The sequence below is a fragment of the Chelonia mydas genome, chromosome 9 (assembly GCF_015237465.2).
Source record: "Chelonia mydas isolate rCheMyd1 chromosome 9, rCheMyd1.pri.v2, whole genome shotgun sequence".
NCBI lineage: Eukaryota > Metazoa > Chordata > Testudines > Cheloniidae > Chelonia > Chelonia mydas.
The window spans coordinates 75,565,967-75,580,280 of record NC_057855.1 but is presented as its reverse complement, the minus strand read 5'-3'; the positions used below and the strand labels follow the sequence as shown (position 1 = coordinate 75,580,280).

The window sequence follows — 14,314 nt, the reverse complement described above, 5'->3', positions numbered from 1 at the left end:
CCTGACTTCTGAACATCTTAAATCTAGTATTACCTGCCAGTAGAGTTTATGACCTCTGGAGTTTACAGGTTCAAACACCCTACACCTGCCCAAGCCATGGCACAACTCCAAACTTAGAGAGAAAAAAAAAGGCAAAAATCAGTCTTCAGTGAGAACAAAAGAAGAAATTCGGAGTTACTACAGAGCTGGCTATTTTGAGATAGGAAACGTTTCACAAACTGCAATACATTCCCAGTTTTTCATCATCAGTCAGATCTCAGACACTCTGTTGTATCACTCCAATCTTAAAATATTTCTCCTGTGCCACAGGACCACACATGAGAAGTTTTAGGCAGACTGGTTTATTTATGGCAAAATTAGAGAGGGTGTTAAAAATCAAGGTTTTAACAGAAGCTTAGTTACAATTTTAGTTCTGAAGAGACCACCACCTCTCCATAACACTAATTTGTTCAATGCTCTTATGTTTTTACTACATCTTTGGAAATAATCCAGAATGATACTCAAGTGAATTTTTCTACACCCTGTCTTGTATAAAGTTTGGCTTCTAGCCAAAAAGCCACCACAAGTTGAATTGACAGACACAGAAAATATTCTTTAGGGCTTACCCAACAAGTAGGTGCAGTCAAACATTTTCTGTACTTAGAACTGGGAAAAATACTGTATAATTTAGGCCTGTGTTCTCAGGCTGGGAGACCTCAGTGTTAGGAAAAAAGGATAAAGTTAACCCCAGAGACAGAACAGAAGATTCTTTACAAAAGAGACTACACAGCTTTATTATATTAAGTACATTCTCGCAAGAACCCTGCTGTTTAACTTGTTCTCATCCTCCTTTAATACCCAAATAAGCAGCAGAATGCCACAGTGATTTATGTTAGTGCTACCTGCAAGATGCTCCTGTGCAGAATTACTTTCCATATGACAGTACCAGAAACTATATGAAACACATGCTGGCCATAGTTTAAGAGTTTTACTGCTCCTGCAGTCATATAGGAAGCGCTACTGCTCAGAAGCATATCCAAGATAGCAATTATGAACATTCTTTTGTTGGAGGCTTTTAAACAAATGGCAGAGTACCTGGAGATGCAGAAAACCACAACAGCACAGAGAAACTTTTGTTGTTGCTTTTTAACGGTTCTTCCAAAAACAGTTTCCCCAGGTAATATACAGAAAGAAGGATTTTATAACAAATCCTTTCACGGGCCACGTTCCAGACTTTGTACCAGCATAAAAGTTGTGTTGGCACCTTTCTGGAAAGAACTATGTTTAAAAGCTGTTTTCGTTAACTTGATTTCCCTATAGTGTAGACAGGACCAGAGAAACAATATCAGCAATGGCTTTGGTACTAGGAAGACTCCCTTGCATTTATAATATGTCCTGGACATTTTTTGAGAGCTCCAATCCAAGGAAATTCATTTGCAATCATATGGATTCAAAGCGTAATCCTTTTACTGAAGCAATTTATAAACCTCTGCAGGGATTAAGTAAATAAGAGCTAGATAATATTGCTTTTGACCAGTAGATCTCAAAGTGATTTACAATAGAAGTACCACCATCAGATGGGGAAACTGAGGCACGGATGCAAGATGATGCTGAAAGCTTATTAGATTTTTTTTTTAAGTTAGATTTAGGTGGTCAGTTGACTGACCATACCTTTGCCACATCAAGGATCACCCCTGTATATTTTAACTAAACGGTTATTTACTTAGTATCAGGCTCATATATACAACTTATACAATACAAACATCTATTATATTGCCATTTGGGCATGCACCTAACTTCCTAACTGGAAGCGGCGGCCAGTACATCCCTCGTCCTGCGCTGCTTCCGGCAACTCCCATTGCCCTGGAGCAGCGAACCGCGGCCACTGGGAGCCACGATCGGCCAAACCTGCGGACGCAGCAGGTAAACAAACCGGCCCAGCCCACCAGGGGCTTTCCCCGCACAAGCGACGGAACAAGTTTGGGAACCACTGCATTAGACTATGGAGCATTCTGATGTGCCTTCTCTGAGGTCACTCTCTTCTATTGAAGTTGTTCCACTTTATTAAACAATGGAATACTTAAGTATTATTTGGGCCAGAGAAAGAGTTAGAATGACTATAGTTTACTGGTTAGAGCACTTATCTGAGAGATGGCAGATCCCTGTTCAAATCCCTTCTCCCTCTCAGGAGAAGAAACTTGAACTAGGAGTCTCCCACATCCTAGGTGGGAACCTTATCCACTAGGCTAAACATTATATGGGAGCTCCTCCTCTGTCCCCCGCCTCCACCTGTTTTGTATGACTTTGTCTGAGGGGTCCCATCTGCTAGGCATGCTCTGAGGCTGCCTACCAGATCAGGCCCCTGCACAAGACTTGGGCAGCCAAATGCCTGTCTTTCCCAGCTTATGAATCGCTCTGGGGTTTAGGCAGGACTATAGGCACCTGGGCACCTATAGTGAGACTGCAGCCAGAGGTGAAAGTAAGCCGGTACGCCCCGGTACGGTGTACTGCCAAGAGCCGGGGTGCCGTACCTGGGTGGATCGGCTTCCCCAGGCGCAAATTAAAGGGTCTGTGGCTCCCAGCAGCGGCTCCCTGGGCCTTTTAAATCGTCCCCGGAGCCCCGCCGCTGCTTCCCCAGGGCTCCGGCAGGCTCCAGGGACGATTTAAAGGGCCTGGGGTGGTAGCGGTGGCTGAAGCCTTGGGGAAATGGCGGCGGGGCTCTGGGGATGATTTAAAGGGCCCAGGGCTCGGCCGTCACTACCGCCCAGGGCCCTTTAAACCGCTGCCAGAGCCCCCGCCTGCTGCTGTTACCCCAGGGAGGGGGAAGGAGGCACTTGCCGGTACAGGGTGGGGCGGGGCTGGCTCTGACCTCCCACAGCCCCGCCCCTTCTGCTCGAGGCCCCGCCCCTTCCAGGGCCCAAAGCCAGCCCCAGCCCAGCCCTGTACCGGTAAGTCCCTAGACTTACTTTCACCCCTGACTGCAGCATGGATGCCCAGAGGAAAAAAACTAGGCACCAAGAGACTTTAGAGGGAGTTTTGTGGATCGTAGTGGTATCTGAAAATGGGATTTAGGTGCTTAAGTACCTTTGTGGAGCCCATCCTTAGAGCACAATACTATGAAGGAGCCAAGTGGCTTCTGAAATGCGCTATTCCCACTTAGGTCAACAGGAATTAAGGATACTCTACTCCTTGCAGAATTGGGCTCTTAGAGTGTTTAATTCTCCAACTACAAGGAGCAATGGGATTAAGATGTTTTCCACCTACAGGTGTTTTTTGTTGGTTTGTGCGCGTGTTTAAACAGATGAGTGCACAACAGTCTGTTTCTTTCCACTTGCTGGGAATACACAGTGTTTGGCATCAGCTAACTTGTTCAGTTAATGCTGTCCTGAAGGTATAAAGCATGAATTCTTTAACACTTAGTACATTAAACTTATTTAACACAATTAAAGGTAATTTCTTATGTGAAAATAGGCTAATTACATCTCAAAGCATTGCTCTGGATGTTTAGGGCCTGAAGGAATCCATTTTATTTGTATGTTAACACTGTACTTCGAAATCCTACATATATATCTCATATCTAAATCTGAAAAAATGGCCTTAAGAATTGCAGGAAAAACAGACAAAACCGTCCAAAGATAAGCAAATGAACGACTTGGGCTAGAAAACTACAGATTTACGTCGCAAAGGCAGAGCCATTGCTAGAGACAGAAAGTGAGAATGAAGAACCCAGAAAACAGGGAACAAAGACTGAAAATGTCTGTAAAAGACTTCCACAACAGCTGAAACCATAAACACAGCATTGGCTGATAACACTTAGAAAACTGTTAGGCTGAATGCTTTGCACCTAAAATTAAAGAAACTCTAGACAGACAAGATCAGACTGTAAGCTCTTTGGGGCAAGGACAGTCTTTTTGTCATGTGTTTCTACAGTGCTTAGCACAAGAGGATCCCAGTCCATGACTCCTACCCCAAAACAAACAGCAGCAGCAACACGTCAGACCCTATTCAGTCACCAAAAAAGCAGCAGGTTTTTAACCTCTTCCAGAGGCTACAGGTTTCTGCAGCAAAAGCAAAATGTTTGGATGAATGCTGATCCCTTATGAGATCTCACTCAGCGAGCTACCAGCTCTTTCTTTAGTACCTGGGGAAGAGGTAGCCTTTTGTCTGAAACTAAACAACCCAATATATTGCTTATTAAGCCTGGAAACAGTCTCAAGGTAATGAGTACGTCTATTCAGACTAACCCATTGTACAGAAAAGACATGGAAGTGCTTCTGAGGGTTTCTTCTGCACTAATGAGTGGCTAATTTGAAGACCCAAGTGGCAAGGTACCAAATTCAAGTCCACAAAGTGGCTGATTTAAGTCTACTTTACCTTATGGAGGATATTAATTTGGGTTGAGTATTTGAGGATTAAAAAGTTATAGGACAAAAAACTTTTGAAAATGCTTTCAGATGAAACTGTCAAATATGTAAACTCAATAAAAAGTGAACAAAGAGAAGCAGCAGTCTAATAGGGAACAATGAAACATACAGATCATTAAAAAATATCATATCCCAGGAAAGGTTCTCTATTAAGAAACTGGTGAGACCAGTCACTTCTTTTCCAACCCAACAAAACAGCAGTAAATACAGGGCTTCACAGCTTTAATACAATCAGGAGTTTGTTTTCAGGCCTCCATCTGCACTAAAAAAGCAAAAGTTGTTTTCCGCTAGCTCTGAGTCAGTCTGCTTATGGGAATCAGAAATGTGCTTGGTCTACAATGTCAATTTATGATTCAGATACAAACTTTTCCAATGTAAGAACTCATTTACAAAGCATGATTTGCTTTAGTTTCATGCTTCAAAATAAAAAAAATTACAGGCCTTGGTACAAATTAAGAGAAATCTTAGTGTTTACTGCCCTGCTACACCAAAGCAAGGAAAAAACAAAAACACACCTTTTTACTAAACCTCCAAAGGATATTTAAACTATCATGTCCCAGTTTGATTGCCCAGCAAGTCAGTCTAAGGCTTGCTCTTTACACCAGTGGTTCCCAAATTTGTTCCGCTGCTTGTGCGGAGAAAGCCCCTGGCGAGCCGGGCCTGTTTGTTTACCTGCCATGTCCACAGGTTTGGCCAATCACGGCTTCCAGTGGCCGCGGTTCACTGCTCCAGGCCAATGGGAGTTGCCGGAAGCGGCGGCCAGTACATCCCTCGGCCCACACCACTTCCAGCAGCTCCCATTGTTCTGGAGCAGCGAACCGCAGCCACTGGGAGCCGCGATCGGCCGAACCCGCGGACATGGCAGGTAAATAAACTGGCCTGGCCCGCTAGGGGCTTTCCCTGCACAAGCGGTGGAACAAATTTGGGAACCACTGGTGTAAAGAGCAAGCCTTAGACTGACTTGCTGGGCAATAAACAAAAATTCACAGAAGCCTGCAACCTGCTTGTGTACTCTTACTAAAAGATAACGGGGAAGGGGGGGCGAGGGGGAAGAGGAGGAGGAGGAGGAGGAGGAGGGAGGAGAAGCCTGAGCCCCGTGGGGGTGGTGTGGTGGGGGGACTGAGAGCCAGAGTCCTGCTGAGGGTGGGGTAGGGGAGGCTGACACAATGGATGACAGCTCCAGGGCCCCTGCCGCCCACATTGGCTGAGAGCCCCGGGGCCAGTAGCTCGGAGCTCTTGGGCTCCCGCTGGCTGACAGCTCCAGTCCCAGCTGAACATGTCATGGAGGTCTCAAAGTCAGGGAATCCATGACTTCTGTGACCTTCATGACAAAATCTTATCCTTAACAATGACTGATTTTTGTTTGTTTTTCTTTCCACTTTGGTAAAGATTGAGTGCTAGGAATTGAGAGTGTTGCGCAGAAAAATTGGGGTTGCTGCGGTTCAAACCTAATGTTTAATAGGTTAGTTATATAAAATCTTAAATCTTGTATTTTAAGATACCTATGCCTCAGATAGCAAAAGTATTACTATTTGTTGCTGTACACACACCAGAAAGTTCATTTTCATAGATGTTCCATTTTTTAACAATTTCCATGGCTGGAGAAACCTTTTAGATAACAATATCAGTGTACAACAATTTAAGACTATCAATGGGAAGAAAAGAAAGAATTAGTAACATAAATAAATAGATTTGAACACACACTTTTGTACTTTTTTTTATCCACTCTACTTAATATTTAGAATCTCTGGGTGGTAAAACAAACAAAAAACCACAACCTTTATAGCTTAAGTCTTTGTAAATATTAAATGCTACCTGATTCCTGTTCAGTCCTTCAGTAATCCTAATTAGAGCAACACATTTACAGTACAGATTAAGCAAGTAGCTGACTTCGCTTAAACCTCCACAAGGCAGAGCCAAATAAACCAACCCCTTTTATAGAGCTATCAGTGTTGAAGATATTTGCTGTAGGGCATTAAATAGCAGTAGATATGTATAATCATTGTGTTACTTTATTTATAACAGTCAGCTTAACATCTGGTTTAACAAATGTCTTTCACCTGACAAAGTAATAACTACCTAGTCCAAGGACAGTATACCAAGGCATAGCTACCAAAGAGTTCTTAGCATATAAAAATCTCTTTTGTGGGTGTTTCAAGATGGCCCTCTACCTATACAACCACCTATTCATTTGATGGGAGAAGTTAACTATTCTCCATAACAGAAGTACCCCTTCCCAGATGTTTGCTTTTTATTTATCTTCCAGTTTTCCTGCAACCTACCACTCTCTTCCTCCATGAGCCAACTTGTGTTCTCTCTCCAGTTCCATCTACTGCTTTGGAAGGTAATGAAACAAATTATACTGATTGCTCATTTGAATCTTCCCAGAGTAGCAGCCCTTTACAAAGATCAAAATGGCATGTCACAAAGTATGACATGTGGCTTTGATGTGTAGCCATTCTACAAGTATCAAAAAGAAAAGGAGTACTTGTGGCACCTTAGAGACTAACCAATTTATTGGAGCATAAGCTTTTGTGAGCTACAGCTCACTTCATCGGATGTTGTAGCTCATGAAAGCTTATGCTCAAATAAATTGGTTAGTCTCTAAGGTGTCACAAGTACTCCTTTTCTTTTTGCAAATACTGACTAACACGGCTGTTACTCTGAAACCTACAAGTATCAAGAAATACTACTCACTCAGCAAAAACACAAACATGTATCAAGAACTTAAAATGAAACAAAAAGACTACCATAATTTGACTATCACAATAGCAACTTTGTTTGCTGGTATTTCACTTTAACAAACAGCATGTAGTAGCTGTGATACGTTATGGAAAGATGCAAGTTCATTGCATGCAAGAAAAAAAAAGTGTGTGTCTGGAGCTGGGGAGAGGAGGGAAATCGTACAATTGTACTAGCCAAGAGAATAAAATGCATCACTGAATGCTGTTTGCAGCCAACACTATATATCAAATAGAAGTGCTTGAAAACATATCAAAGAGTACAGTGTTTACAAGTGGTGATACATAAGGGCATATAAGTCTATGGCTTTTTGGTGGACGTTAATTTGTATAGCACTTTTACAAGTGTCTTCTTCTCCCATCATTATCCATTTCTGTGCTTATAATTATTAGAACAGTTAATTAGATTCAGACCCCACAGCAAACATTAGATGACAGATTCAAGACATACTCCTTTCAACTTTCCAGGAAGAGTTAAGAAATTACACATGTATATCTATACATCAGAAAGCTCTTTTGCATTTCACAAAAACGTTTTATGCTGCAGTCACTTATTTTCCACCCATTAAAAAAAAAAAATTTACTCTAGCTCACTGGTTCCCAAACTGTGGCCCAAGCAGCTTATCCTCATCTCAAATTAAAATTAAAAGACAGAAAAATCTCTAAATACTTTTCCAATACTATAGATTTTTCATGAAACAATTATTATAATTTCTTCAGGGATCTTATGGAGTTATAAATAAGAGAGAAAGCAATCCATGAGAATCTTTAGCTTTTCATTGTTTGGACTGTTTTAATAAAGAAACCCTGCTGTAGGTAGAAAAACTGGACATAAAACAGAATTCAGTTTACGCAGATTCATCTTTATTTTTAAACCTGCTCGGAACCTTCAATCTCAAAGCTATTTAGAAATATATTGGGGGTTTTTTTAATCTGAAATGTCATCTAGTTAGTTAGTTATTTGATCAATATATTATTACTGATTAGGACTAAATATTTCCTTGTTGTGTGTCAGCACATATTCTGCTTTAGGCAGGTAAATAGATTTTGCTGTATATTAACTTGTTTTTTGTATCCAAATGCCACCTATGCAAGTCTCCAGTAAGATAACACCAGGTAGCAAAGAAAGTGTGTGAACCTATTGCCAACATAAACAAGGTACGTCCACACTGCTCCTAATTAAACCGTTGATATCTATTCTGTCAGTCACAATGCTGATTGAAAAAAGTCTATTAAAACAGTTTCTAAACTTATTAACTATTGAATCAATGTTTACGTAGAAACATTTAATGCCCTTTTCTTTCATCTTCTCCATTTATCAGCGTTTAGTTTTTTTCTATATACTCACTGGATCATAACTCATCCAAGTTTCTTCCAAATAAGAAATATTCAAGTCCCAAATTTAAAAATTTTGACACTCATTTACATTCTTTCACTTTAAAATGCTACTAAACAACTTGAAAAAGAAAACTGTCAGCTCCATATGATCAGGAAGACTAAGATTCACAGAACAGAACAGGGCATATGACTAGGAGGGTTCTGTTTCTGATTACCATTAATTCACCGTTGACTTGGTCTTGTGCCTATTGATTTTAACAGTGCAAGCTCAACTGGGCAACTCACAACTATAACGTACTTCAGGTTTTCCTTACGTAAAATTAAGATGAAAGTAGCCCTCTTTTCTCTGAAGACTTCCCGACATCAAAAAAGGACATGAAACGTTGCACACATTTAGTAGAACAGGTGAAAGGCATCACAGAGCACCCAATGATCAACTCCATTAAGACCAGCAAATAAATTCCAAGGCCAGCCAAATTGTGTATGATGCTCATTACCCAGGCACTCTTAAGTTTACTCTTGGGGGAATTTTGCACCACTGCACAAGCGCAGAATGAATGTCCCCCTCAGATTTTACTCTTTCCCTGCAGAATAACTGATTTAAACACCCATTCTGGGCAGCAGTCCTGAGCAGGCACGTCAAGAGCAGCCGAGGGAGACATAAATCACCTCCTCGGGGGGCGGGGCTGGACATGTGTGCGAAACATTGTCCCTCTTGCTCGCTATTGAGTTGCACTTGGAGCTGTGGAATGGCAGGGCATGGCCCACCTGGTGGTTCCTACCCTGCACCAGGCTCCAGCTGCTAGTCCTGGCTGGCTGGGGGGGGGGGGGGGGGGCTTCCTCTTCCCCGGGGTGGATCAAACCCACCCCCTGGAACCTCCCTTGGCGGCAGAAAGCACCAAATACACACACATCCCACTCTGCCACGCTCACTCCCCAGCCACGGGAGGAGGGAATCACTGTGTGGGGAGCTGTTCCTGCATCTGCCCAATCTCCATACATCCAGACCTTCCCCTCCCCATCAACTCCCACCCCCCTACATCTGGACCTTTACCCTTGCAGTCAAACCCCCCACCTCACCAAGCCCCAACCAGCTGAACCCAGACTGTACTGTGATGGGCTGGAGCTCAGGCTCTAGGGCCCTGCAGAGTGGGAAGGTCCCAAAGCTCCGTCTCTAGTCCGAGTCCAGATGTCTGCACAGCAATGAAACAACCCCGCATCTTGAGCCCCGAGTCAGCTAGCACAGGCCAGACACATTATTTTATTTCCTGTGTAGACACACCCTTAAAGTTTTTTGTGCTTGATATAATGGAAATATGAATATTGCCATGTGCTCTGTGGAGCCATATAGATGTACTAATACGCCTAGTAAGGAATCTATTTGTCAAACCACATTTCACGAAACTTTTTTGTTATCTGTATTTGTTACATGTACACTTGCTGACAGGTATTTTGAAATAAATTATCAAAATAACTGAAAATGGCATGATTATATCCTGTTATTTTGACATAAAATATGCAGAATTTTAAAATATTGTGCACAGAATTTTTAATCTTTTGGCACAGACTTCCCTCGGGAGTATAAGTCATATTTGGTGTTACAGAATGACACAGTACAACCTTGTGTATTATATATATATATATATATATACATATACACACATACACACACACATATATATATACACACACACACACCCCCCATACATGTAATAGCATAGTGTCCATGTTAAGAGCTCAATTATGAAGCTAATAGAGTTTCAGTATTATGTAAGTATTAAAAAATAACTTCCAAGTAATTAAGATGTTCTAGTGCATAATGTATTCTTTGGAAATTAAGGCCCCAGTCATTAAAGATGCTGTCCGATTATTAAAAAACTGGAAGAGATTAAAAATCAATTGATAAAGTTAGGCAAATTTCTTCAAATTTGAATTACCTTGAAAATATTTTACCTGATAGGGAATGTAAAGAAAAATCAACCATTTCTCTACTCGTGTGGCCTCGAAAATGTATTCTTTGTGCTAGCTCAATAGCTACAAACTAAAATATAACTACAAAAATTGCTCTACTAAAAGCTCTCCAGTAGAAGGTACTACATTCATTGAAGCTTTTAAAAGCAGACATGTTACATTCAAGATAGGGGAAGAGTATTTAACAAATGTCAATGGATACAGTTGTTAAGAAAAACAGAACAAAAATTAAGTACTATACCAAAGTTGACAGTGCCCTTTCAGAAGTATCTAATAAAGTCTAACCAAGTCATTTTAAATTTAAAACTATCTAACGCAGGTTAGTCTACAAAACAAGAAACTGCTTCTTACTTGGAATAATATAAAGTGATGGACCTCGCACCAAGTTCCAACCTCCAAAGAGTGTGTATGTTAAAAGATTAAAACTTCCTTGCCTTTATGTATATAATGAGGGCCGAAGCACTTCAAGGTCTTTGCAAATGCTGGATTACTAATATGATCTTCTAAAGAAAGTCAATTTTAGTCAGATATACTGATTAAGATCCAGATCTAATATTGAAAAAAATGAATTCTCAGAAAACTGAGGCAGTTTCCATATCAATCAAGAGAGACAGAACAATAGTAGATTTACATTAAGACTGGAAATAGACTAAGGGCTCTGAGCCAGTGGTCTGTCTATGCTGGTCGATACACAGAAAGGATTGTGTTAGCACCACTGAAAGAATAAATTATCGCTGCTTTTACAATAAGCTCTTCAAGAATGTAATAAAGAGTTCAGTGTGTGCGCCTCACTCAGGAATCCAAAACTTTTCAGTTAAGATCTGGCTTCCAGTAAAGATAACAGCTGAAAACTAACCATCTTGACCTGGGCAAACTTAATCAGAATTTGCCTTATATTGCACACTAGAAAGCAGGTGAAAGGAAAAATCTGAAGTTATTTTGCTGGTATTAACAGGACTTGGAATTTTGCATCAATTACATTTTCTAGTAGCAATAATTTGATTCAGAGACCTGGTATTCTTATTCATAATCATTTGAAATTTAGCGATAAGTTGACTTGTAATTAAAATAAAGATTCCCTTCTGAAGTCTCTAAGACTACATCAAAACCTTATTAATATGAGGACACACACCTCCTTTCAGAGGCATATTTTTAAGTCTCCCTTAATTATGTGGAATTAAGTATTTATGGCACAGAAAAGTATCCCCAGAACTTTTCATTCCAAATGTATTTTTTGTAGCTGACTAAGTTTTCAAAGTTCCTGAATCACAGGGTCACTAAATAATGGTTGTGTTAGAGTTAGAGTTCCAGTTTTCTGAACTTAAAACAAATGCATATTTTTGTTTAGATACAATACTTTATCCAGAAGAATTCCAAAATATTTTTCAAGCAATGTGTATACAGACAACCATATACTATAGGAACACACAGTACAACTGAAATGCAGTGACTGTACAAAATTGGTGGGAGTTTGCCAGTTGGGGGGGGGGGGGGGGGAAGCATTGCCAAGGCCAACAGGACAAACTCTCTTATGAAAAGTGCACTGGAATTTTTACTGTCTACACAGTGCAGACAGGATTTGGGTTTTAAAGGTCTCATCAAAACTTTTCCAAAAAATAAATAAAAAAGAGTGGTATTAATATTGACAGACCCACACACAGTCAACAGAATACAAAATGTTACCCCCTCCAAAAAAACAACAAAAAACCCAAACCACTTTAAAATGTCCTACCAAAATATTCTGCTTGACTTTGTTGCAAAGTTGGTTTCAACTTAACCTCAAGAAGGACATAGTGCGTGATCAAGGACTGCGGCAGGAAACACATTTGTGTAGACAGAGTTATCTTTATTCTCTCTAAAAGTGTACACATTGAGTTACTGTTCCAAGTAATTCCAACAGTCAGTTCTTTGAAAATACTGTTAGGTATAATGCTTTAGTACAATTAATTGCTGGGCATGACAAGAAATAAGCTATTTTAATATTACTTTAAAGATGAAAACTACTTTGAAATACGCGTAATATCTACAGATATACTAAAAGTTATAATTATTCAGATTCATTGCCAAGATGCAGCCTAACTGCAGCCCAGGCCAAGATTTTGGAAAAGAAAATCTTGTTGCAACAATCCTGAACCTACGAGTGATCTACTTGTAATAGCTTGTTCCAAGAAACTTTAAGATGGTCTATACAAGGGATCTTTTCACAGAATCTTGTAATTAAAAGTTACAGGTTAAAATACAAGGGAAAATGTTCACTACACTTTCCCCTACCCTATTGGAAGGACGAAACTGGTGGGAGACCTTTCAACTCTGCATTATGAAATATCAGACTAATTTAACCCAATTTAATGACAAGAGATCACAATGCAATGACCCACAGACTGCAAGACTTGGGATACAGTGAGGCAAAGTCTTGGAAGGGAAGAGAGCATACCAGCTAGCTATTTTTCCAACAGGCACAAAAATTCATACATTATAATTTTAGGTCTCAAGAAATACAACCATTTTTCCTGTTATTCATATTTATCCCTTTTCCAACATGCCCTTTCTGCCTTTTACTTGAGGCGTTTGGAAGGCAGGGATAGGGAATTTTTTTTTTCTGATAAAGACACTGGACAGCATATAAACTACTACTATTTTGTCAATTTTAGTACATAAATCCAAAGATATTTTATTGGTTTAAAATACAGAAAGGATGGTCCAATGATTAGGGCACTACTCTGGAACTCAGGAAACCTAGATTCAATTCCATGCTCCACCACAGACATAATGCATGATCTTGGGCCAATATCTGTGTGCCTCATGCCCCCCACATCTGTAAAATAGGGATAAAGGCACTTCCCTACCTCACAGAGTGTTGCATGGACAAATACATTAAAAGATTGTGAGGCACTCTGATATTGCAGACTTATATAAATACCTAAGATATACACGACCTTGTAGTTCTACTGCAAATTTCATTATTTTCTGTGTCAATGTTAATACTTAGGCTTTGGGCAAAGCTTGCAATGATTTCTGATATAAGCAAAATCTAAATGCCATAGAAAGAAAAGGATTTTAAAACACAAAGAAACTGGCTGGAAATTGAAAAATTCTAGTTCTTTTAAAAAATACAACATACACTGACTTCACATAATGTTTCCATCATTCAGAGATAGGAGTCTCAACAGCAAGCTTAAAAACAAAAGATGAACCTATCTTTAGTTTTAAAATCATCCAGGAATAAGAAGTCAGCTACCAGAGAAAGAATAGTTATAAACAGGAAATAAATTCTGAGTTTGAGCTAAATACACCTGCCAGCTATGTATCACCCAGGATCAGCTGAAAAGATTATAGCTATACTCACTTCATAAAGTGCCTGCTGCAAAAGGTTAGGAAGGAAAGTTTGCATACTGTGGGACAGGGGTCCCTGCAGGCCCCCAATCCCAAGCACCAGCACTACACACTAAAGTAACAGCAATGGCCTTTTGTTAAACGCCAATAATAGGATCACATTGGAAAGTAGCCACAGTAGGATACCCACCTTCACGGCTGCCCCTAGCTGGAGGGGTACAGGGCAGGGGTAAAACACGGTCGCTACTAGCCATAGATCAGATGGCAGGACCGACCTGCCCACCTCCCACCCAGAGGAGAGAGGTTGAGGGAGGTGTTCAGTCTCTATTTGCTGATCACTCCAGTCAAAGGGAACAAGTAGAAGGCGACGTGGCATTTGCAGGCAGCAACGCCGGCTGCCGGGGAGGGGGGGATGGGGAAGAGATGAGGAAAGAGAGGGACTCCAGACCCTGACCCCCTCCCCCCCACATAAATAAACGGAAAGTAGCAGGGGAGAAATATGGGGGACTCGCTGGAGATAGCTCAAAG

At 40.6% G+C, this 14,314-nt stretch overlaps 1 protein-coding gene across 6 annotated transcripts in view; it reads right to left on the bottom strand.

Moving 5' to 3' along the window:
• LOC102946904 (fibronectin type-III domain-containing protein 3A) overlaps positions 1-14,314 on the bottom strand; it is an 82,288-nt gene that overhangs the window by 67,212 nt on the left and 762 nt on the right. For 2 of the 6 annotated variants that reach the window (XM_043521670.1, XM_043521671.1), the window contains exon 2: positions 34-112. The exons of 2 other annotated variants lie outside the window; for them this stretch is intronic. Coding sequence is in view for 2 of the 4 variants with exons in the window: in XM_043521668.1 (XP_043377603.1) it covers positions 13,977-14,162 (186 nt within the window). In the remaining 2 variants the exon portion in view is untranslated. Of the gene's footprint in view, positions 1-33; positions 113-13,976; positions 14,178-14,314 lie in introns of those variants that run through there. 2 more of the 6 variants (XM_043521668.1, XM_043521672.1) reach the window with 1 other exon arrangement.